The following is a 24,400-nucleotide window of genomic DNA, read 5'->3' on the forward strand; positions in this document are numbered from 1 at the left end:
ATCCCCCCGCTGCCCCAGATGAGAAAAGTGGGATAGTAGCAGCTTCGCATCATCAGAGAACCAAAACTGATGCTCTCGGCTCTGCTAAACCATGACACTGCCATGTCCCAGGGACCCCCCCAAGACCCGGAGCCAACCACAGTCCTTAGGGGCAGAGACAGCCTGGGCCCCATGGAGCCCTCTGGACTATGCCCAAGAACAGCAGTCCCAGGAGGAAAATGGGCAAGTCCCCTACCCCACCTGAGGCGCTCCACACCAAAAACACAGGCCGCTCTGGAAGGCACCATGCCTGGCCACCGTCCTGGAAACATCTGTGTCTGTGCTACAGGAACTTCTGCCAGAAGGTAGAGCTGGAGCCATCAGAGCACAGACACACCGGGTGAACAGACTGCTGGGCAGGCAGCTCTGCTTCCAAAGAACACCAGTGGTGGGGGGATAGCCCAGCCCCTACTCAGCCCTCCCAGAGGCCCGGCCCCTTGACCAGCCTCCCAGACGAGCGAGGCATCACCACCGTATGTCCCTCAGTAAGACTTCCCAACTAGTGCAAGATACCAAGAGGCACAATTTGGTGGAATAAGTACTATGATGAGAGAAGTACAGAGGCACCAAACTCAGGCTTGGGGGTCAGAGAAGGCTTCTTAGAGGAAGTGGCATCTAAGAGGAGACCTAAGGATGAACAAGAGCTGGCCGTGCAAAAGGAAGTATATGTGGCAGAAGAAACAGCATTTGCAAAGGCCTAGAGGAGAGAAAAAAGACCATGGGGAACTGAAACATTAACTGAACATTCACATTTGGGGTGGAAGGTGGGTAGTGGCTTGTCACAGAAGAGGCCAACCAGGAAGGAAGTCCTCGGTAGTGTATTTCCTCATGCTCATCACCCTCACGCTCTGTGTGCCCTGTATCTACCAGAATGCAGAAAAGGCAGCCAGCCCATGAGCCAGCAAGCTCCCTCTTCCCAGCCTCTGTCATTCCTCATGGCTGATGGCCTGAAAAGTGATGCTTCCGGCCCAGGGTTGCTGAGAAACCACTTACCTGGGAGAGGATGCACTTTGGTGCGGGCGGCACTGGCCGGCTTGGGGGAGGCCTCCTGGATGATTCTTTCCTCTCTACTGGGGGTCCGGCCCCTGGGGAGTTCCTAGCAGTCCTGCTGAGGTGCGCTGGCAATGGCGCAGGTGGGGACCCACCATGCAGATAGTCCGCAGGGGGCCTGGGAGGAGGCTGGGAGGGCTTCCGTAGGGTTTCAGGGGTGTTGGTCACCTGTATGCGTAAGACGAGGAATGCCTGAGACACAGGAACCCTTAATGCACTTAAAAAGTCAGGGGTGGTCTTGTGTGTCTCACTGACATGCACAGAGGCCTAGGATCCCAGAGGTCAGATGCAACGTTTAAAGTCATTAGGGGATGGCAGAACCAGCTGACCATCTCTCAAGCCAAGAAAGTGTCTTTTATCACCAATCCCGTGGGCCCACAGAGGCGCTTAGGAAAATCTAGCAGAGTCCTGAGGGACAAAGCTCAAGTGGCAAAGTTCATGGTGCCTAAAGCCCTTACCTTTCGCTTGCCCTGGGGTGTCTGCAACTTGAACGTTGGGTTGGCGTGGCCAGTTCCACTGTTCTGAGACACCCTGAAGGGACAACTAGTAACAAGGAAGGAGAGAGGAAGAGTAAAGGGGTGTTGTTCATTGAGGATCAGTGCCTGACATCCCTCTGACCGAGGCATGGCAGTGAGCAGCTCAGTCATCCCAAGTCTGCTCTGGTGGAAGTGGGATGGGTCCTCCTGAAGCCCAGCTCCCTAGGCATGGACACGGTGGCCAATGGAAAACTCCCAAGGAAAGACAACTGGCCTCATACAAAGCAGAGTGTTCCTCAGCACCTTTCCTTCACCCTTTTAAGACCTTTCTCCCCCAAGAAGACGAGGATGTCACCAGCCATCAACCAATCTCCCTCAGGCGTCGTGCCAGGAGGACCTGGGATTTAAAATCCCCTCCGGAAAAAGTGTCATCTAATAGAGGACTCAGAGACTATACACCTTCAATATTCAAAGGAATGAACTGCTTAGGAAAAAAAACTACTCTGTCTTGAGCTGATGTCCAGCCACCCCTGTGATTGACGAGCTAGTCAGTTTTTCTCTGTTGCCTCAGTTTCCTGCCCTTTAAAATGGGGAGCAAATCAATTAGATAGATACACGCTAGCAAAGAGGTTTCATTTCTATTCCAACTTGAATTGGTGGGGGCATTCTGCTGAGAAGGATTCTGAAGTGATGACCAGGCTCAGCCAAGCTTACTTATTAATAAAAATCAGCTAGTAATGTCTGCCACGGTCAAGGAGCATGGCAGCAGCGGAGAGAGCGGCGTGTACCTGGCATTTGCCTTCCCCGAATTAGACCCACCACCACCAACTTTTTCACCAGGTACTGCTTATGGAAAGCTCTGTGATCTCCAAGTGGACCCCAAATCCTTCACGGTACCCCATCATACCTGAACTGTTGCCTCAACTTGGAAGGGAGGGCTAGGGGCTTGAGGTAGCCCAGTTTGTTGTTCTGTTTACAGCAGTGGTACATCAGCATGAGGACTGCCAGCGCAAAGATGGCCGAAAACACACCGGCTACTACAGGACCAGCACCTTCCAGAAATAGAACCCAAGTGAAAGACTTAGAAGCGGTCTGAGCTTTAGCTGTGGATTTCAAATAATGTATTTCTGACACTCTTCAGATATTTGATCTTCATTTACATTGTATTACTTACTTTAACTTAAAAACTATAATAAAAAAACACATTATGTCCCACTGGGAAGCCACTATTATTAGCTTAAACAACCAGGTCAACTTGCTTGGCACAGATCTCATAATAAAGCTTCTCCGGCTACTTCTGCCTAATTGAAGAGAGTGCCTTTTAAGGCAAGGAGTTTCAGCCCTATTATTATTTACCACTAGTTTTCAGCCTGAATCATGATGTTCCTGGACACAAAGCAACCAACACAAAACACTGAGAGTCATAAATTGACGTAAGATTAGAACTTTCACACATAATCCACAATTTCACATTGGGTTTCACCAAACTGCCTCAATGTTCTCACAAATTATAAATCTAAATGCACAAAATATATAGAGACCAGTGACCCACTACTTTTATGTTTTACATGTTGAGGTTTCTTCCTTAAAAAAAAAAAAAAAGTTCTCTATTACTTTTTAAAAGCTTGGAAACCAAAGAGCTAGAATCCCTTAGATTTCCACTAAAAAAAACTGTAACATTTTCTGAGTTTCTGGTTCCTCATTTGAAGCTTTGTTCATCCAAGGAGATCTGAGCCACTATAACGTGCCCTAGGTTCGTGATTATTTTTAAGTGGCCGAGAAGGGGTAGTCGCCTCCACCGCCCCCCAGAAAGAATGTGATTATTCAGTAACCTGTGGTCTGTCTGAATCTCTCTCTAAGCAGAACCATGCCCCTCAATAGCAGGGACAGAGGAAGACCAACTGAGGCCGAGCCCCACACCAGGCTGCTAGCCTGGGCCACTCCTCCCACTCGGTCCCTCTTGTTCTCTCATCTACAAAATCAGGAGAGTGATGCTGACTCGTCCTCTCTCTGCATCATGCCACCCGCCCCCATGGCACCCACCCCTCCTCACAAAGGTGGGCAGAGGCCCACACAGGCCAGGCACTCACTCTCGGGGGGCATGGGCCCGCTGTCGATGCTGCCCCCTTGGCCCGGTGTGTTGCAGAAGGGCGGGGCCCAGCCCCGGAAGCAATGGCAGTTCTGATTGTTGTTGCAAACCTGGAGCAAGGGCAGGGCAGAGGCGTCAGCACCCTGGAGAGCTCTGGCCTCCCATAGGGCCTGCCCCCTCAGTCATCATGGCAGAGGAGCCCCAAAACCCCAGGCACGCGTACCCCATGGCCGTGACACTTCTTCCCACAGCCTTCTGTTTCGAAGAACGAGGTGTTCCTGCACTGCCCCTCGAAGCAAATCTGTAATGAGGAAGAAGCCACTCAGTACAACGGAAGGGACACTGGTTGGCAATTAGGAGACTGGGGTTTTGCACTCAGAACTTACGGGACTCAAAAAGGCAGCCTACTTCAGGTTATTACTGTGAAAAATTAAAAACAACCTAAAGAGCCAAGGACAGGATGGCAGTTAACTAAATTATGCTATCACTTGTGTGATTAGGGAGAAAAAACCAAATATTATATTTTTAATAAATATGTGTTATTCCACTCTATATTACTATATGTTGGTGATATGTTAATTACTTAATTGTATATTAATAGGCACTAATTGAAATATTATACTTAAAAATAATGACCATGGTGACAGCTGTCTGCTTTGTGCCAGGTAGTATACCAAGTGCTTCAAATGTTTTTTATAACATCATTCTCATAGTAAACTCTGAGACGCGGCCATTATTTTCCCCAGGCTTCCCTGACTCCTAGTCTAGTCCACTTCTCAATTCATAAGATAATTAATGATAAGGACAAAAGAGATAATAGCCAGCCTTCTAAATGGTTTACAGGGATTATCTCGTTTAATCCTTATAACAATTCTATGAGGTGGGTCTTGCTCTTACTAACATGCTTATTTAACAAAGGAAGCAAACCACAGGGCCAGAGAGGTTGGGGAAGCCGGGACTTGAGCCCAGGCACCCTCGCTCCAGATTCACACTTTAGTCACTGCAACCCAGCGACTGAGTGAGGCTGGAGAAAGGGACTCACGTGGTGATGGCCGCATTTGGTCCCGGTCATCACCAGGCCTGGGTCCAGCATGTCACCCTCCTCCTCGGGACCTCGGTAGACGTGGGTGCCCCGACATCGGATCTGCCTCCCGTTCATGATGATGGTGGTGTCGATGGGCACTGCATTGGACTCCAGGGGCCGGGCCTCAGAACTCTGACACTGGATCTTCCCACACTTGGCATCTCTGGGCCCGAGAGAGAAGGAGGGAAGGAGATGGAATCAGAGGCAGGGGAAGAGCTGGGGCACCCAAGAGCTTCAATCTTTCTTGACCAGGACAGCAGGCTTGGATGGGGGAGAGGCAAAAGGGCAATGAGTGTGCTGTAGGGACTCAGCAGGAAAGACCCCATGTGGACTGAGACCAAGGATAGGATGCTAGATCTTTATCCCCAAGCAGATCGAGGCCAGAGAGCTGGCCTTGGAAAGTCCTCTTTACTGCAAGGACAGCTGCCTGACCTGAGCAACCTGCCCCCTTATGCTCCTTGCACCCCCATGCACTCGAGTGCTGCAGCCAGAAGCCTGGTGTCATCCCCGACTTCCCATACTCCCTCCCTCCTATACACCTACTCTAATTCACACCACCATCCTTCCTCACCTGGACACCAGGAATCTGTCTCCCTGCCTCCAGTCTTGCCCTATAAGAGTCTAATTTCCAAACTGCTCTCAAGCCAAAGTCCAAACTCCCCTAGCCATGCATTCAAGGCTTCTCATGATCTGGTCCCTGCTTAACTAGCTAGGCTCATTTCTCAGAAGCCCCCTCCCCACTGCACCCCAACATTATACTTTAACTATATCAAATTGTTATCAGTTCTTCCTACCAAGGATTTTTCTCTACTCATCTCTCTGCCTGGTACACTCTCCCAGGTACCAGCGCCATTCCCCATCCTGTTCAACTGGATAATTTCTCCAAATCTCAGCTTAGGCATAACTTCCTTTGGGAGACCACCTCAACCCACTAACACTTCCATTATTACACCGTATTGTTATGTTCCATGTACTCAGCACAGTATCTGGCACATGGTAGAGCCACAATAGATAGTGGATGGGTGGGTGGGTGGATGGATAGATGTTTGAAATGAATGGGTGAATAACAGGCTGTTCAGATGAGGGTATAATTCGTACCCTGTGGAAATGACCCAAGAGGGCTGATGCCCCACCCTACTGTAAGAAGGCCCCAGAAGGAGGTTGGACCAGCTTTCTAGGAAGCATTGCCATCTGTGCCCTCCCTCGGACTCCCTTGGGGCTGAATGGCACATTGCCAAAAGGGCCTGGAACAGATTTATGTAAAGGCCCAGTTTGGGGCCAGCCAAGCTGCTGAGAGGGCGGGAGTGAGGACGGAGCAGGAATTGCTTTGTCACCCTCATCTCATGGGGTCTGCCCTATGGTCATCACCTCATGTTGCACTTCTTGTATTTCCCATTCATGTCCTTCCCACAGTTTCCAAAGGTGTCCCCTGCCACATTAACCTTCTCGAAGCAGAGATCTGGAGCGGGCCGGGCTCCTGGGTGGGCAAGAAACATTTATCAGTACACTAGCCAACGTTAGCAGAAGCCAGAAGCCCCCAAAGGGCAGAGCTAGCCCTTGGCAAAATCAGAAGGTTAAGAAAGTTTTAGGGGAGGGAATACTCAGCCTGTTCTTTCTTTACCCCTATCAGTTATTCGACCCCCACCTCCTCAAGACCTACTCATAGAAAAAGGTTTTACATCAGTTCTTTATACCTTATTGGGGTTTTATATCTGTGGGAGGTTTGTGTGCTAAGCCTTCTCTCTAATGAAGAAGGCCTGTCCCACTTCAGGTTTTTTACTAAAGGTAATACCTGCACAACATTTTAAAGAATAAAGCATGTCTTTCAGTTTTTTCTACCTAGTCATTCCAGTTCCTACTTTCCTACAACCTGGTGAAGCAATCTTAATTAACCATGTATCTTCTAAAGATAATTTTATCTCTACCGTCTAGATACAATTCTTGTGTATCTTCTAGAGATAATCTATCTAATAAAGAGTGGCAGCATAGTCTATTCACTGGTCTGCATCTTGCATTTTTCACTTAATTTATCGCGAGAGATTTTTTTTTTAATTCAGTACATACAGAGCTGCCTCCTTTTATTCAGCTGTATAGTGTGGAGGTACCAGAATTACTTTAATTGGTCCCTACTGAAGGATTTATAGGTTGTTATTGGTATCACTAACAATGTTGCAATGAATATCGTTGTAAATCTGTCTTCACATAAATGTGCAAGTGCAAATGTAGGATACATCCCCAAGGAGTAGTGTGGATGAGCCCAATGACAGGTGCACTTAAAATTCTGGTATCTCCAAACAGCTTTCCATTGGGTTTGTACCTACCTGTTTTCCCACACCCTCCACAACTATATTATTATTGTTCTTGTTGTTATAGTACTATTACCTTATAATATTAATTCTTCAGTCTTTGCCAATATGATACATGAAAAAAATCCCATCCCTCAGTTGTTATAATTTGCTTATAGCTTAAGGCCATTTGCATTTCCTTTTCTGTCTCCATCCTCTGCCATTTCTGTTGGATTATTCTTATCCACTCACCCACTCTGAGAATTTAAAGCATCAAAGAACAAGGGAGAACACTGCCTACTGCCTCTCCCTGAAAGTCTACCCTGAGGCAAGGGGTTTGAAAAAAGGTAATATCTGGAGATGTTGTTTTAAAGCCAAGGATTCTAAGCTACCCAGAGTGCCTGAAGGGGGAGGCTGGCTAGGAAGCAGTGGGGTGGGAGGAGGGCCGTTCCCCCCAGGAGAGCCTTACCAGGACCCCACAGCTGCTGGCACTGCTCCTGGTAGGTAAGGCACATGCCATTGTAGCAGTAGGCCTGGCCACCCTCGCAGGGGGTGCCGTCCCTCTGGTAGAAGTTGGTGGGGCAATGGGGGGACTTGCCCGTGCAGAACTCCGGGAGGTCACACTGCCGCGCCTGCTCACGGCACAGTGTGCCAGGGGCCAGCAGCTGAGCCGAGGAACGAGAGCAGAAAAAAAGGTCAATCTGCCACCTGCCCTCAACCCTCCCAGCAAGGGCTCATGAGCATCACTCTCGTGGAACAGAATTTCCCATTACCATTATTTCGGAGTGCTTTTTACATGACCTCATTAGCTCAAATCACCATCATTCATCTAATATGAATAGTGACTTAGGGTTTCGAGGTGTTTTCACAAATGCTAACTCTGCATAGCAGTCTTAAGAAGTAGGTAAAAAATAATATTTATGCGACAATTTACACTTTACTAAGTGCTTTAGTAATCACAGCTACTTTATGGAGCTCCCACTTAAGTGCAGTACAAATATTACTTCATTTAGTTTTCATGATAGTCCTATGTAATATAATTATCCCTATTTCACAGATTATGAAACCTGAGGCAAAAGAGGTTAAATAATGTCTCCAAAGTCTCATGGTTAGTAAGTGGCAGAAGAGCCAAGCCCACTAATACATATGTAGAGATACATACACACACACACACACACACACACACACACACAGAGTAGCATTCATACGTCTTTTTTTTTTTTCATTCATACATCTTTGAATTTACAAAGCACTCTGGCAATGATACATCCCCGTTACTGAGCCAAGCGCCAGGCTAAGTATGTTACACCTACTCAAGTCATGAGATCCTCACAATATCCATGAGCTATATATACTGCTATTTGCCTCATTCTGCAGATGAAATAACCTGATCAATAGCACACCTTGGGCAACTGGTAAACACTGAGTTTCCACTTGAGTCTTCCAGCCTCCCAGGGTGGTCAGAGTTATTAGTACTCTTCCCGTCTTACAGATAAAGAACCTAGGCTTGGATGGGTAATCGGCTGCCCCAAATCACACAGAGGGCTTGAATTGAAGGCCTCAGACTCCAAGCCTCATCTTTTCCCACACACTTCTCTCCAGGAACTCCTTTTCAAGATCCAAGCTGATATCCTGGGACTGGGAGATGGGCGCTCTCCACACTCACTCTCAGGCCTCAGCCTGAGAGTTGAGGACCTGACCCCAGCTAGCACAGCCTCCCTGGGGGACGCCGGGTGCATCCTAGAGTCAAACCAGATGGCGTGGGAGTTCCCCTGAGCCAGGCAAGGAGAGCTACGTCTGAGAACAGCGCCCCTCCACACTCCCGGGTGACTCCACGCCACCCACAAGGCCCTCCCAAGACAGAAGGCAAGAATGGGCCAGCTGAGCAGCTTTCTGACAGTCTCAGTTCAAGGGTGGCCTCAGGATGCATCTCTCCACCTGAGAGCAAGATGGAGGCGAAGAGGACCCACCATGGAGCCAGCCTGCCTGGGTTCAAATCCCAGCTCCTTAACCAGCAGTAGGACCTATGTTTATGCACCCGTGAGGGTAATAACCCTCTCGTGGTTATTGCTAGAAGGTCATGCTAGAAGGAATGTTCTAATAAAGTACTTGAACAGTATGCAGAACATCATGAGCCCTCAGCAAGTGGTAGGTGGAAGCACAGTCCACAATCCTATCCAAAACCCTGGGATCAGATGGGCTTCAGACTTTACAGATTTTAGAAAGCAGACACTACACTGATGTACATACATATGTGTGTGTGTGTGTGTGTGTATATATATATATATATATATATACACACACACACACACACACGTACACATTACATATGTATGTTACATAACCCACCAGTAAGGCCTAGGATTATACTTTTTAATCACACACATTAATATTTCTGCAATGAAATATAATATTCACTTTAAGTATGATTTTTTTTTAAGACTGTAATTAGACTCATGTCAATTCAGGTCAAATTTTGCCACCAATAAGTTAAAAAAATTTTTTTGAGTTTTCAGAACTTCCTAAATTTCAGAATTATAGATAAGAGACTGTAGACCTATAGTAATATTAGTGGTAAAAATGATGTGATCTTTCACATCAATATTAAGAGAGTGGGCTCCAGAGTCAGGTCAGCCTGGTTCAGCCTCCTCCTGCTGTGTGACCCCAGAGAAGCCACTTATCCCTACTGAGCCCCAGTTTTCTCATCTTAAATTGAGGATATTAATACACATCTCATGGGGCTTTTATAAGGATTGAATGAGATGACATATATAAAATTCTCTGTACCATGCCTGGCACCTAATAAGCAATTCATTAATGTTAATCAAAACTGTGATGAAGACTATTATGAGTTCCAAATAAAATCAAGCCTACTCTTTCTGGACACTTTTCTTTTTTTAACCTCCCATCTTCCAGGAGGCACACACAGCCCTCTGGGATGATCTGGACTCAGTGAGGCCCAATATAGAAAAAAGGTAAACTTTGTTCAAGGGCCCTTTCTAGCTCCATGTTTCTGAAACTTTGATGCCACCACTTCCCCAGGATAGAGGCTGAATCCTGGCCATTACCCCACAGCAGACTCTTGGACTGTTAGGTCAGAACCCTGGGCAGGGAGGAAAGGGCCACTTACCTTACACTGGTGACAGCAGGAGCCATGGGCACACTCTGCCCCCTCTCTCAAGGTGCAATTAGAGGCATTGCAGCAGGGGTTATCACATTCCTGGGGAGGCAGTGGGAGGGGGCGTGAGCCTCTGGGGCAGCAGGGCAGGGATACAGGGGACTAGGCAGGGTGAGGGCCTTTACCCCCTACCCTGCCCCACAGGCCCCTGGGAAGTCTCCACCAAAAAATCACTTTATAGCTTTATCATTAAGGTAATATGTATACATCGTAAAAACACACATATGCATAATCATCAGTAACACACAACTTGACACAACTACATTTTGTATTTTTCTAAGCACTTTCCTATACACACACATAGACATATACTCATTTTATAAAATCATAGTATCCATACTGCTTTTTTTATTTTTTATTTTTATTTATTTATTTATTTTTTGGTAAGCGGGCCTCTCACTGTTGTGGCCTCTCCCGTTGCGGAGCACAGGCTCCAGATGCGCAGGCTCAGCGGCCATGGCTCACGGGCCCAGCTGCTCCGCGGCACCTGGGATCTTCCCGGACTGGGACACGAACCCGTGTCCCCTGCATCGGCAGGCGGACTCTCAACCACTGCGCCACCAGGGAAGCCCCATGCTGCTTTTAACATAATATGCCCATTTCTCCTTGTAATCATGGATTCTTCTAAAACATGGTTTTTAGCATAGTATTACATTATATGGAAATTCTGTGATTTGGTTTTCTCATCCCCAACACAACATCTAGAGACCATGTCTTCTACTGCTGTGCCCCCCACACTCCTAAACCTTACTATCTGATAAAAAGAGGCCATCAGGAGTCAGGGCATGCTGGAACAATTCCTGAACAATTTATGTCAGCCCCCGGGCCTGCTTCCCCAGACTTCTCTTGCCATCTGCTGCTCCTCCTCAACCCTCGCTGGCCTGGACCCTTCTCTAGGGGTTCCATGCTCTCCTCTCTTCCTTCCTACCCTACGGATCCTGATTTGCTGACATACAGAATGAGATTTAAAAAGAGGACGGGACTCCCCTGGTGGCACAGTGGTTAAGAATCCGTCTGCCAATGCAGGGGACGTGGGTTCAAGCCCTGGTCTGGGAAGATCCCACATGCCATGGAGCAACTAAGCCCACGCACCACAACTACTGAGCCTGCGCTCTAGAGCCCGTGAGCCACAACTACTGAACCCACACACCACAACTACTGAAGCCTACATGCCCTAGAGCCCATGCGCCGCAACAACAGAGCCCATGCGCTGCAACTACTGAAGCCCAAACATGCTAGGGCCTGCGTGCTGCAACTACTGAGCCCGCATGCTGCAACTACTGATGCCTATGGGCCTAGAGCCTGTGCTCTGCAACAAGAGAAGACACCGCAATGAGAAGCCCACGCACCTCAACGACTGAGCCCACTTGCTGCAACTAGAGAAAGCCCGCACGCTGCAATGAAGACCCAACAGAGCCAAAAAATTAATTAATTAATTTTTTAAAAAAGATGACTTTTATCTACAAAACAGAAATAGAGTTACAGATGTAGAAAACAAACTTACGGTTACCAGCGGGTAAGGGGTAGGATAAATGGGGAGATTGGGATTGACATATACACACTACTCTCTATATAAAATAGATAACTAATAAGAACCTACTGTATAGCACAGGGAACTCTACTCAATACTCTGTAACAGCCAATATGGGAAAGGAATCTAAAAAAGACTGGATATATGTATACATATAACTGATTCACTTTGCTGTACACCTGAAACTAACACAACATCGTAAATCAACTGTACCCCAGTAAAATTGGAAAAAAAAAAAAAAAAAGATGATGAGATGCCCAGTGACTCCAAATGTCCCTATCACACCCCTACTATAGACACAGGCCCATCCATGGGTCCCTCACAGCAGGATTATGAGGCACAATTATGCCCATTTCACAAAAGGGGAAACCGCAACTCAGACAAGTCCAGTGGCTGCTCAAGGCACATACCTGGCAAGTGTTGGAGCCGAATTCAAGCCATGTCTGCCTGGGGCCCACCCCGTGCTTATTAACCATATCATAACCATCACTGTCCAGGTCTGGCTTGTTGGAGAGACACATGCCACTGCCTGACTACAGATACTCATCCACCTGTCTCCCCCTCAGGGAAGGAATAAGGGCACTTTGTTTCCATGAATCTCCTACCACCCTGGGCTGCAGGTAGACCTGTGTTCCTTCCCTTCTAGCACACCATGTTTCTTCTCACCCTAAGGCACGGTTCCTCCTCTAGCTGAAATGTGCCTTGGACTCCCTGCGCTCCTCGCTAACGCCTACCTCAGCCTTCGGCTATGGGGTCAGAGGTCACACTCCCACCTGAGTAGGGCAGTTCCCCTCACATTACATATACTCCTAGCATCATGCCATTGGCCCTCCTAGCACTTACCACAGTTGTATTTATACGTTTTTGCAATTATTTGGTCAATGTGTGTTTCCCCCACTGGACTATACCCTCCATAAGGACAAGAACCATGTCTATTTTTTCTGCCTATCTATTTTCCTATCCCTGGCACATGACATAATACCACATACTCAGTAAATATTTGTTGAATGAGATGCTCCTCTGAATATAAGCCAACTGGCCAAGCCCACTCACAGTCTGCTCTTCAACCCCACCGGGCCCTCCGTGATAATACAACTCTCTCCTTTCTGAAGGGTCTGGGCTGATCTCTCTGAACTCGTGGTGCGGATGGTGAGCCTTTAACTAGTTCTTGTTTTATTACAAAAGTTACGTGCTGGCATTAAAAAAAAAGTCAAACCATGGAGAGGATTAGAAAATCAAATAGTCTTATCCCACATATACAGACCCTCAATCTCACCCGCATAGTTTATTCTGAATACATAGAATACTCACGCATTCTCCCACAAATTATTTTGCATGTTAACGTACATATTTTCATCCTTCAAAAAACAGATATGAAACTATTCAGTTCTGCTTTCTGCAGAACAGCGAGCATCTGCTAAAAGTGAGAGAGTTATGCTGTACGCCCACTACTCTCATTCTGAAGATTATAAGGAAGGAAAGAGCTTGTACACCAAGAGTTCTGCTCCTTCTTCCTCCTAGAAGCCCCTTTCAGACTTGCCAGTACTTCCTACATCCCCTTCCTTTCAATCATCTCTTCTCCAGGCCAAACAGCATGAGCTTGTTACTTTAAGCATCCTCGTAAGGCCCAGGTTCAAGTTCATATACCTGGCTGCATGGCCTTCAGAATAAATTCAGTGCAGCTGGAGGGCCAAGGAGGCCACCTGTGGCTTCACTGGCAAAGACTGTGGTTTCTGGGTAGACCTGATACTCACAATCTGAACATAAACAATGTCAACTTCAAACCGGGAGAGTCCATAGACATGGTCCATATTTAAGGCTTACCCCCCACATCTTATTTGTGACGGGGCCTTTGACAGCCACGTGTGTGCAGGAAATGCCTATGACTAATTTTTCGCTTGCATTCTCTTTAACCTTGAGATTTGAAGCCAATGCAAAGTCTTCCCCTCCCACTAGCACCAGCACAACAGCTTACCTCCTCCTCTCCACAGTCACACTCTTCCCCATCTTCCAGGTACCCATTTCCACATCTCTGGCCTCCATACAGCGTCCTGGTGTCTGGCATGTTGGAGAGACACATCCCTCCTCCTGACTGCAGATACCTGTCCAGCTCCTTCCTGTTGCATCTATTGAACACTCTGGGAAAGGGGTGCCTGGGAGAAGAACAAGGTTGGAATTAGCTGGGAGTCTGAGCATCAAGCAGCCAGAACAGCATCAATCCTGCCGCCCATGAGGCTGATTCCAGCTGGACTCAGACCCCTATAGTCCCATATGCACATATATTCTGCCCGCCTAGAACATCACCTGTACATTAACATTCTAAGAATTAAGAAATATTAACCACCCCATAATGCTTTTTTTTCTCACGCCCCATGGAGGATTTACTTGAGAATTTGAAGCAACAATTTCAGCCGTTTTCATGAAGGAGTTGCAATAAATAAAGGATAACTAGTGTGTCACAATAGGTCTCTTGAGCCTTAGAGCTGAATAAAATACCAGCCAACCCAAACTCTTCCTGAAGCTGATATTAGATGGAGATTTTCTTAGAACAGAAGACCAGGCCAAAAAAGGCCAAGTTCAAGGGTTTAATTTCTTTGTTGGGCCAGTGATCTGATCTCTGTTCTAAGGATGCAGGCAGCACTCCAAACTCAACCAGCTAACTCACAAACACGTGGTCTTTAATCACAAGAATATAAAAGGTCCTGGATCCCGCTATTGGGAAAAAGAGTCAAAAGCCGCACACTCTCTGGCGGCAGGTCAGTACCACAATTTGGGTCTGTAAGGGAAGAGTTATCCTGATCCCAATTCTCTAAACCAACTAAAGGTTAAACACTGGAGGGTTTTCTTCAGTTGTCAGGAATGTCACAAAGAACTTGTTACTAATAATTGTTAAACTATTGTTTAACAATTGTTTAACAATAATTGTTAAACTACTAAATTTTGTGAACAGCTTAAAAACAAATATAACTCTCTCAACCATCTGTCTACAGATATGCTTTTTAGATTGAGAGAGAAAGAGGTGGACTTAATGGTGAGCTCACAGGGATTTGAGCATGACCCATGGAGTTGTCCCCTGCATGTCAACATCATCCTTTGTGTGTCACTTTCTCTGAGAAGTGAGGAGAAAGCAATGGACACTGGAGCTCCAAGAAAGCTGCATCTCCTATCTATCTATCTATCTATCTATCTATCTATCTATCTAATCTACTTATGTATTTAGGCTGCGTTGGATCTTCACTGCTGTGTGCAGGCTTTCTCTAGTTGCGGCAAGCGGGGGCTACTCTTCGTAGCAGTACGCAGGCTTCTCACTGCGGTGGCTTCTCTTGTTGCAGAGCACAGGCTCTAGGCGCACGGGCTTCAGTAGTTGTGGCACACGGACTCAGTAGTTGTGGCTCTCGGGCTCTAGAGCGCAGGCTCAGTAGTTGTGGCGCACAGGCTTAGTTGCTCCGCGGCATGTGGGATCTTCCCGGACCAGGGCTCAAACCCGTGTCCCCCACATTGGCAGACGGATTCTTAACCACTGCGCCACCAGGGAAGCCCCTGCATCTCCTCTTGGAGACACACCATTCCCTAAGAAGCATAAGCAGACCCTAATGGTTTGGGGTGGGAGGAACACAAGCTCCCACCATGGTGCCTTCTGAAGAGTGACTAGGGTCCCGGAAGAACCCAGTGTTCTCTGCTGTCTGAGTCCAGGCACTGACTTTTAAGCAACTCCAGAATTCTCTTCCAAGGCTCTGGTTTAAAGACCCCTCGCAGCTACAGGGAGATGGAGCTGCCTTGTCCTTATTCCTTGTGGTAAACACAGCCTGTAAATTCCCTGAGGAGTCACTGGGGGGGTGTGGATGCTCCCCTTCCCTTTCATTGTTCTGGAGGCCACCTCAGCACATTCAATCTGGCCCAAGGCATAACAGCACTGACCACACTTCGTTCACATGGAGGGATTAAGGACTGTGGCTGTTATAAATGGGTTCTCAGCAAAAATTCATGAAGTGGAAAAGACACACGTGGTTATGCCAATTTTATAGCTAAAGAACCCCAAGACAGAAACTAAGTATATCTAAGGTTACACCACACCAGACTTCCTGCTAGAAACCTGTGCTCCTTCCACACGATTGTTTTCTTGGTCTTCTTCCAATGCTTTTGTTGTCAAAACCCCCTTTTTCTTCAATGCCCCCGTTAGTATAACAGAGGCTCCCTGGGCTGGGAGCAACACGGGGGCCACGCTGGCCTCTCGTGCTCTGCCGTCCTCCCCGTCCTCACCTTCCTGCTTGACTCACCCGGTGGCGGCTGCCATGATGCACCCACCATCCGCCGCGCTGGCGGAGCAGCAATCCGCAGAATCATGGCTCATGCCGAAGTTGTGGCCCATCTCGTGGGCCATGGTGGCAGCCACGCCAATGGCATTCTCAGAGTGGTCCTGCTCAGGGAGACAGTTCAGGTCAAGGACATCTCCCCACTACAGCCCTGCCTCTCCTTTAGCCAAGCCTCACAGTCCTCCACTGATTGTACAATTGCTGTGCGTACAGGCTCGGTGACTAAAGCCCGTGCTCTTAACTACCCTGCCGCATCTGTCAATAAATACAGGTGGATGGAGGGGTGGACAAATAAATGGACAGCAGCCTCCTTGCTGTCTACTTCACAGGTCAGACATGAGTAGTCCAAACACTCCCACAAAGTCAGAGAGCACTTCAAAAGAGGGCAATAATTTCCTGTGACTCTGAGACAGGCTCTTGCTCCATAAAGATATACAGAACAACACGGGACTTCAGATAAAAAAAAAAAACATTTCATCTCTGTATCTTACAATTTCTCAACCCCTGATCTGGAACATATAAGACATCTAGTGATGTATGATTAACGTAATTGCTTCAAGGTGTCTCCTGAGCTTGAAAATTGGCAATAAATTACAATAAATGAAAATTCATCCCTGAGTACCTCCACCTCTTAGAACGTAATGCCTTCATTTTAAACAACGGCCCTTCTTTATGTTCAATCTCTTTTTTCCCGCAACAATTAATACAAAATTATTCTTTATAAGATGACCTCCTGTCTTGTGGGGCAGTCCTCCGCCTTCTGCAGCATCAATATATTGGCTGAGACTCACCATGTTGACCCCTCCAGACTGGTACACAGAGCACATGGCCATGAGGGGGGCCAGGCCGATGGTGGTGCCGTGGAAAGACATGCCCCTGCAGGAGGGAAGGAGAGAGGGTGACTGGAGTGGGGACCGAGAGGGCTGTTTCCATGTGCCCAGGAGTGGGTGGCCATCACAGCATTCCCTGGCTCTGCTGACATTCCCAGATCATTCCCAAGGGGACAGATCCCACTACTCTAGGCCAGCTGGACAACTTCCAGGTCACCACCCCTCTCACTTCCTCTCACCTACTCTCTCACTGCTCCAGAGAAACAGAAGAGAGAGCAAAAGTTCACTTCTTCCCACAATATGCCCGTAGCCCCATTCCCTGGAAGGAAATGGGCAGGGCTTGCAAAGCTGCATCCCATTCCTGCTGCAGAGGAAAAGGTCAGAGGGTGGGGATGAGGGAAGGGTGGCACAGGTTCTGAGGCTGAAGTGAATCATGCCCACTTCCGCCAGTTGCCAGGGTGCCCTGCCATATCCCTGGCTCTGTGGTATGTGTATGGGGAGGGGGGGTCAGGGCAGCAGCTGTGGGGGCTGATGCTTCATTCCTGCATCACTCTGGGGCCAAGGAAACAGATGTGTCCCATCAGGAGCCTCACAAAGTGCAGCTGGGTGCAAGGATGAACTGTTTCTGCCTTTGTTTTGCAACTGTGCTCTTAACCTGCCAACAGCCAGCTACATTCCCCCAGTTTAATACACGCTTTTCTCAGCTGTACGCATCCAGGGCAGGGGCAAGGGAATGAATAAAATACCAGTGTTTTCGTGCATACCACAAACATGAAATTTATTTAAAGCATCTACATGGACGTTCATTACATCATGCTTTTGTATCTCTGTGTTTGTCTTCTTACTTAGACCATGATATCTTAGAGAGTCAAGGCTATTTCATGTATTTTGGGGTCATTAGAACTTAGCAAAGAATCAGACACGTAGTGGGTGCTTAATACATGCTTGTTGAATTCAAGGCACACTTATCTTCAGAGAAACACTCTGCAAAAAAAATACATGCAGGGCTTCCCTGGTGGCGCAGTGGTTGAGAGTCCGCCTGCCGATGCAGGGGACACGGGTTCGTGCCCTGGTCCGGGAGGATCCCACGTTGCTGCGGAGCAGCTGGGCCCGTGAGCCACGGCCGCTGAGCCTGCGCGCCGGGAGAGGCCACAACGGTGAAGGGCCCGTGTACCGCAAAAACAAAACAAACAAACAAACAAAAAAAACATGCAAAGCTCTATGACGCCCTACTGGTTATCTGATAAACTCACACAGGGCTCCGAGGAAGTCCTACTGGAAATTGGATTCAAGGTCTTGCCCAAAGCAGAACTCCAGGCTTTCAAAGATCAGGCCAAAGTTTTGGTAACCAAAGACTCTTCCTAGGTAAATGTGCTATCATGAAGTAAGCACTTGGGTTTGTGGTACAGCTATTTCCCCGGTCTCTTTTAAAGAGTAAACAAAGGTTTAAATGATTGTTGTTTCAGAGATATTTAGGAAACAGGAAAAAGAAATTGGTTTTATTATGTATGTGCCTTTTGTTGTAACTTCCTGAGAATACCTTTGGAAGTCAACACTAATAAATACTAGATAATCACCACGGGGGACTCTCACGGGCCACCGCGACCCCCATCAGTTTCTGCTCTTTTCTCTCTGGGGATTGAACAAACTCCAACACATCCGCCCTCTCCCCCCACGTCTCCCTCCCCCCAAACACACTATTCCTGCACCACCTGCCACTTGACTGTCTCGCAGTCGACCCTGAGCCCCTGGGAATGACGTGAACGACAAGCAGAGGAGGCCCCTCTCCTGTGCCTGCTTTGGGCGATTAACACCTGTTCTAGAACAAAGCGCCACAAAGATCAAGGTGAGCCCCTTAGAAAGTCTATTTCAAAGCAGCCATGACCAACAGTCACTCACTTCCCAAATACACACCCAACTGTTTCAGAGACTCAACTAAATATGTCTAAGGCTAATTGTCTTATTTGGGCTGTAAACACTTCTTGGGATTGCTATGACTCAGGCTTTTTAATATTTTCCTGCATATACTGGGTACGGAGCACACGCCTGAGGAACACTTCGTTACCTGGACTGGAGAGTAAGGATGGCTTAGTCCAGCCAACCTTCAGCACTGGGGAGAAAAGGGCAAACAGCACACGCACTGCAGGCAGGGGCTTTGCAGCCAAGGCCAAGGCAACACATACGGAAAAGGCTATTTACGTGATTAACTGTGCATTGTCATGGTTCTTCCAGGCGAGCAGCTTGCGCCTCCAGCTAAGAAAGGACCAGAGGGTAGAGTACGGGTTCTCCGAAACTTCACACATATTTCCATGAGTCCACACTTCCAAGCCCACGAGGGCAATCCGGATATTCAAGGATCGGTAAAACTGAAAACACACAGAGAAGAGAGTCACAGCATCATCTGTCAACACCACTTGAGGTTATGAGCCCCTTCCTAGCCCAAGCGCTCAGAGCACAGATTCCAGATTTCTCTTCTATACATGCCTCCAAGGGGAAGAGGGAACACGTGTTGCTCTTCACCTTCTCAGAAGGGGGACATCCTGAGACAGGCACGACATCCTAAGAGAGGCTCTGCCCCTGGTGGCAGAGCTGGGGTGACTTAGCTTAGAGAAGTGAAGACTGAGATAGGACACAGAGTTGCTTTCAGACATGCACGGGGTTCTCATGTGGAGAAAGGATCAGCATTTTTGCACATGAGCCTAAAGCGGGGCTCAGTCTATAGGTAAAAAAGACAGGAAGACATTTCATTTCAAACAGGAAAAAAGCTTTCAAAGTGAGCTAAGCCACGCTGTCATCTATAATAAGGACCTTTGGCCCAGGTGTCTGGTACAATTATCCCTCCCAATTCCTTTACGGCCCTTATCATTTTTATACATGTCTAAAAAGTTCTCTTGTATATGCATTTTCAAAACAACTTTATTGAGGTATAATTTACATATCACAGAATCCACCCATTTTAGGTGTACAGCTCAATATTTTTTAGTAAACTTACCAAGTTGTAAAGTGATCACCATAATCCAATGTTAGACTATTTTCATCACACCAAGATCCCTTATGTCCACTTACCATCATTGCCCATTTTCACCCCCAGACCTGGGCAATCACTAATCCACTTTCTGTCTCCACAGATTTGCCTTTTCCAGACATATTCTATAAATGAAATTATACAATATGTAGTCTTTTGTTATTTCTTTCATTTAGCATGTTTCTGAGATTCATCCATCTTGTAGCCTGTATCAGGCTGCCATTCCTTTTTATTGCTGACTAGTATTCCATTGTGCGGATATATTAATGGATTTATTGGAAGACGTCTCCGACTCATTTTGGAAGTAAATGGGTGTAAATGAAATACATGTAGATAGATGTGCTTACTTTGAAAATTTCCTTCCCCATCACTGGGGGTTTTTGGGTTTTGTGAAGGATGCCATAAGCAGGTTGCAAGCTTTAGGTTGCAAAGGTCCCAGATAATCTTCAGGATTTTGTCCAACCCAGAGATCCTGAAATTCTATACACGAGCCTTGATCCTTGGGCTCCTTAAGGCTAGAGCTACGCCTAACTTTCATGACACAGTATATTTCATCTCACACACACATAGCAGGAAGAGGGTTTTCCTTAAAGCAAAGTACTGGAAGGCGTAGGTACAAGGAATTCTTTGACTGGCCTATCCCAGAGAATACTGAGACAGCAACTTAAAAAAAAAAAAAAAATTGCAGGTAAACCTAGGTCATGTGAGCAGGAGATGCCATCTTAATTCGAAAGTGGCAGGTACTGCCCCAAGGTAAATATAACAATCATAGCACCAATGTTTATCAAGTGCTTTCTATGTATTAAGCACTGAGGCCTAGAGAAGTTCAGTAACTTGCCAAAGTCTCAGCAGGAAGCTGGCAGAGCCAGGATTAAGGTCCGGATTATTAGACCTCAGAGTCTAATCATGATGACACTACACTGCTGAAGTGCTACCATATTTACACATCCAGAGAATCAACTTGCCCCCAAGAAACTGTGATGTAAATGGGCTCCAGATTCAGCAGAGTATCAGTTGATTTCAATGGAAATTTTGATTTTCCTGTTTTATGCTAGGTCAATCATTACAGAAAATAAAGGGTTTGGATTTCAAGTTGAACTTGCTTCACTAGGGAGCTTTTTGAGGACTTAAACTTGGCTTTTTTCACAGTTAAGGAAAAACATTTTTGATTGGGTTCATGATTCAGCTGATTAGTGCAGTGCATTCCAGTTTTAGTTCCATAATAGTTCAAGTAGGTGGGTCAGCAAGCCTCAGAGAAGTGAGTTTGCCTTCCCTAACCCCAGCCGGGAGTGACTAACCTCAGCTGCAGATGAGATAACCGAGACTGCTTCACAGAGCAGACCAGCTGGCAAGGCTGGGGGCCTTCCAGCAAGGATGTGGTTTGCTAACGCCTCTCTTCTCCTTCCACTTTTCACCAGCACCACTGGTTCGATCACCCAGACCAGCTGCAGAATCTACATAGCGGAGACCCAGCCAAGTCTCCCACCTGCAGCATCTCCAGAACAATAGATGTCACATGGGGGATAACATGGTCTACCCCCAGGGAAACAAGCTTTTCTTGTTTTCCCAGATGCTGAGTGTTTGGGTTGTGGGATCATTTAGATGTTATTGCTGAGTGAACTGAAGGCTAGAGAGAGGACTGGACTGTGTCCCTGGAGTCCTTCCTTCCAGGAAATGCCAGTGTTTGACTTTCACCAGGCACCAAACACCGACCAGCGTTTCCAGAGTCATCTACGGCAAAAACACAGGGCATAGACCTGCCCATCCAATGACTTCAGTACACTACCAAATTTGCTTGTAAATCCCTAAAAATATTTGTTCTCTTCCTTATCCTCTAATATTTTTTTAAAAAAAGAAAAAAAAAATATATATATATATATTCCCCCTTGAGACCTGGGATCCAGGAATCCCTAGCAGGCCCAGAGTTAAGGTTCAGAAGTTCTGTGAGTGCCCTGAAACTGTACAATAAATGTGATCAGATTCTCAGAGACCTGCGATCCCAAACATTAAAATCTACTTTTTAAAACTATTTACCACTCGCCTATCAAGAGGCCACTGTCATTCTAGGTTACCTCTTCTGCATTTTGCACTCTTTCATATAAACAAAGTATTTCCAAGTCCCAGACCAGCCTATTCTAGTAAAATTCAAGAATCTGGGTATTTCCTAAGAGCTTGTTTAAAAGAGCCTGACCTAGGAAAGTTAACCAACTGCATGGCTTTTCTAAGAGACAAACCCAAATGATTTTAGAACTGTTTTACAGATGGAGATTACACAGATTGACCCCAAACCACCCACTCCTCAACTTTTAAGGCAGGGATGAGGGGAAGGGGGTCAGAGGACAGCACTCTGGGTCCTCACCCCTGCTTCAGCTTAGAGGAGCCTGTTGTCATCGGACTTCTATATTAGACATTGGAAAAAGGATTCCATCAGAAAAACAAAAACAATCCAAAGCTCTTGATTTAAATCAACCCCTCATTTTGTAAATTAAAAAACAAAACAGCAACCCAAACAAGACAAGTTACTTGGCTAGGTCCATGCACTTGACGGTCTTGTCGTGACCACTGAGCTTCGGCTGCATCGCTACTGCCTCCCAGAAGCTGGTGGGGCGGCCAGTCGAGCAAGAGGCAAGTCAGGTGTGATCTCCTGTCCTGCAGCTCCTCTAAGGTGCTGGCACCTTTCCCACAAGGACACACCTGGTCTCACCTTATCAACGTAATTGGCGATCTCCATGAGCTTGTGTTTGGTGGCGTCCTGGTCTCGTCGATTCTTCTGAAACTAAATGGGGCAAGCAGAACTAGGTGAGACCCCAGAACCCTTCCCAGGACCCCTCGTGTGCCCCATTACTGGTCTTTGAATTCCTTTTCATTTTCTTCCGTCTTCTATGACGACTATCTCCCTGACACATAGTGTCAGCTTGGGAGGGCAGAACGTGGGTCACATCCATCTTGGTACCTCCAACTACTAGCTCAGTTCCAGGCACACGGTAGGCATGTTAGCAGTTGTGCAGTGAACTGAACTGTCTTCCTCCAGCCTGTGAAGCCAACCTTGTTCTCCTGTCCTCCTAATTACAAGGCCTCCTGCAAACTTCCACTGGGGCTTAGAAGAGGGACCAATCCAATCCTTGCCTCGGTCATCACCCCAGCATGGAGCCGCCATCACAGGAATCTCACAAGGCCTCCGTGCACGTGATCAGTCAACATGGTCAAATTGTTGCTGAACAACTGCAGTGTGTAAGGCACTGCACTTGGTGCGGGGTAGGATACAAAGTGTGTGGTCCTGGTCCTAGCCTTGAAGGAGCTTCAGTTAAAACACAGAGCGGACCAGAAATAACAACAATGGCAGATGCTATATTTAAGGAGTATGAAATAGAAACGGGCTGAGAAAACCTGCACAGAAATAACTGCAACAGGAGGCTGCGTGAATGACACAAAATGAGTGCTGGCAATGAGGATCATAAAACCTTGGGAAATAGGCTTCATCCAGGCACGATACTCAGATCAACTAGCAATGCCTTCCACAGTGAGAAGAATTCTAAGACTGCAAGGGGCTCGGCAGCAAAAAGTGCTGTGCTCCATCAGAAATATCTGCCGTGGGCAGCAGGAGGGGCACATTTCTGTAGGTAGCCTCACTTAATCACGCCTGCTTCAAAAGGGTAGATCACGGGCTTCCCTGGTGGCGCAGTGGTTGAGAGTCCGCCTGCCGATGCAGGGGACACGGGGTCGTGCCCTGGTCCGGGAGGATCCCACGTGCCACGGAGCAGCTGGGCCCGTGAGCCATGGCCGCTGAGCCTGTGCGTCCGGAGCCTGTGCTCCGCAACGGAAGAGGCCACAACAGTGAGAGGCCCGCGTACCGCAAAAAAAAAAAAAAAAAAAAAAAAAAAAAAAAGGGTAGATCACTTTCAGCTGCAATGATGAAGGAAAGCTTCACAGCATAAAGATAAAACTTGCTACAACTGAAACCTAAATTTGAAAATGATGGGTACGTCCTATATGCTGCCATTGTTACACAGAACCTGGGTACCTATCTGATTTACCTTGTGTACACACGATATATGTTACTTCAGTCCAAACCTTCACGTCCTTCCTCCACTGCATCCCACAAGAATATACAAGAAAGAAATGAAAAGAACAGCCAAATAAAACACCCTGGGATATTTGTCCAGATGGGGGTGTGTCTCAGCCACGATAGGGGGAGAAACGCACCGTTTCCTATTCTCCCACTGCTTCTGGACCTTCCTGGGCCTCCTGGGAACCGTGACTCATCAGAACTGCAATCGTCTCACTTTCACCATTGCTTTCTATGGAGTTAAATTCAATGTAAGATCCTGGGACTTAGACCTTTCCAAGGTGTTAATCCTGAAGTTTCTCTTTACTCAGTCATCCCATTTCTAAACTCGTCTCACAGGCACAGAAAGTGCTGCAGCATTTAGGGAGTATTTATTAGAACATCAGAGTCAGACTTCATTGTCTTTCAGATATATTAATCCTATCTTCAAACAG

The 24,400-nt window shown here is 47.1% G+C and overlaps 1 protein-coding gene across 1 annotated transcript in view; it reads right to left on the reverse strand.

Annotated features, from left to right (window-relative positions):
* ADAM19 (ADAM metallopeptidase domain 19) overlaps window positions 1-24,400 on the reverse strand; it is an 88,671-nt gene that overhangs the window by 12,241 nt on the left and 52,030 nt on the right. Inside the window, exons 8-21 of the mRNA XM_060144122.1 lie at window positions 22,605-22,676; window positions 19,075-19,241; window positions 16,837-16,921; window positions 16,010-16,149; window positions 13,708-13,885; window positions 10,154-10,243; window positions 7,493-7,688; window positions 6,107-6,215; window positions 4,697-4,901; window positions 3,878-3,955; window positions 3,656-3,764; window positions 2,473-2,617; window positions 1,548-1,632; window positions 1,033-1,257 (exon numbers count right to left, since the gene is read on the reverse strand). Of these exons, the coding sequence (XP_060000105.1) occupies window positions 1,033-1,257; window positions 1,548-1,632; window positions 2,473-2,617; window positions 3,656-3,764; window positions 3,878-3,955; window positions 4,697-4,901; window positions 6,107-6,215; window positions 7,493-7,688; window positions 10,154-10,243; window positions 13,708-13,885; window positions 16,010-16,149; window positions 16,837-16,921; window positions 19,075-19,241; window positions 22,605-22,676 (1,884 nt within the window). The remainder of the gene's footprint in view (window positions 1-1,032; window positions 1,258-1,547; window positions 1,633-2,472; window positions 2,618-3,655; window positions 3,765-3,877; window positions 3,956-4,696; window positions 4,902-6,106; window positions 6,216-7,492; window positions 7,689-10,153; window positions 10,244-13,707; window positions 13,886-16,009; window positions 16,150-16,836; window positions 16,922-19,074; window positions 19,242-22,604; window positions 22,677-24,400) is intronic.

This window comes from Lagenorhynchus albirostris, chromosome 3 (assembly GCF_949774975.1).
Source record: "Lagenorhynchus albirostris chromosome 3, mLagAlb1.1, whole genome shotgun sequence".
Classification (NCBI taxonomy): Eukaryota; Metazoa; Chordata; class Mammalia; order Artiodactyla; family Delphinidae; genus Lagenorhynchus; species Lagenorhynchus albirostris.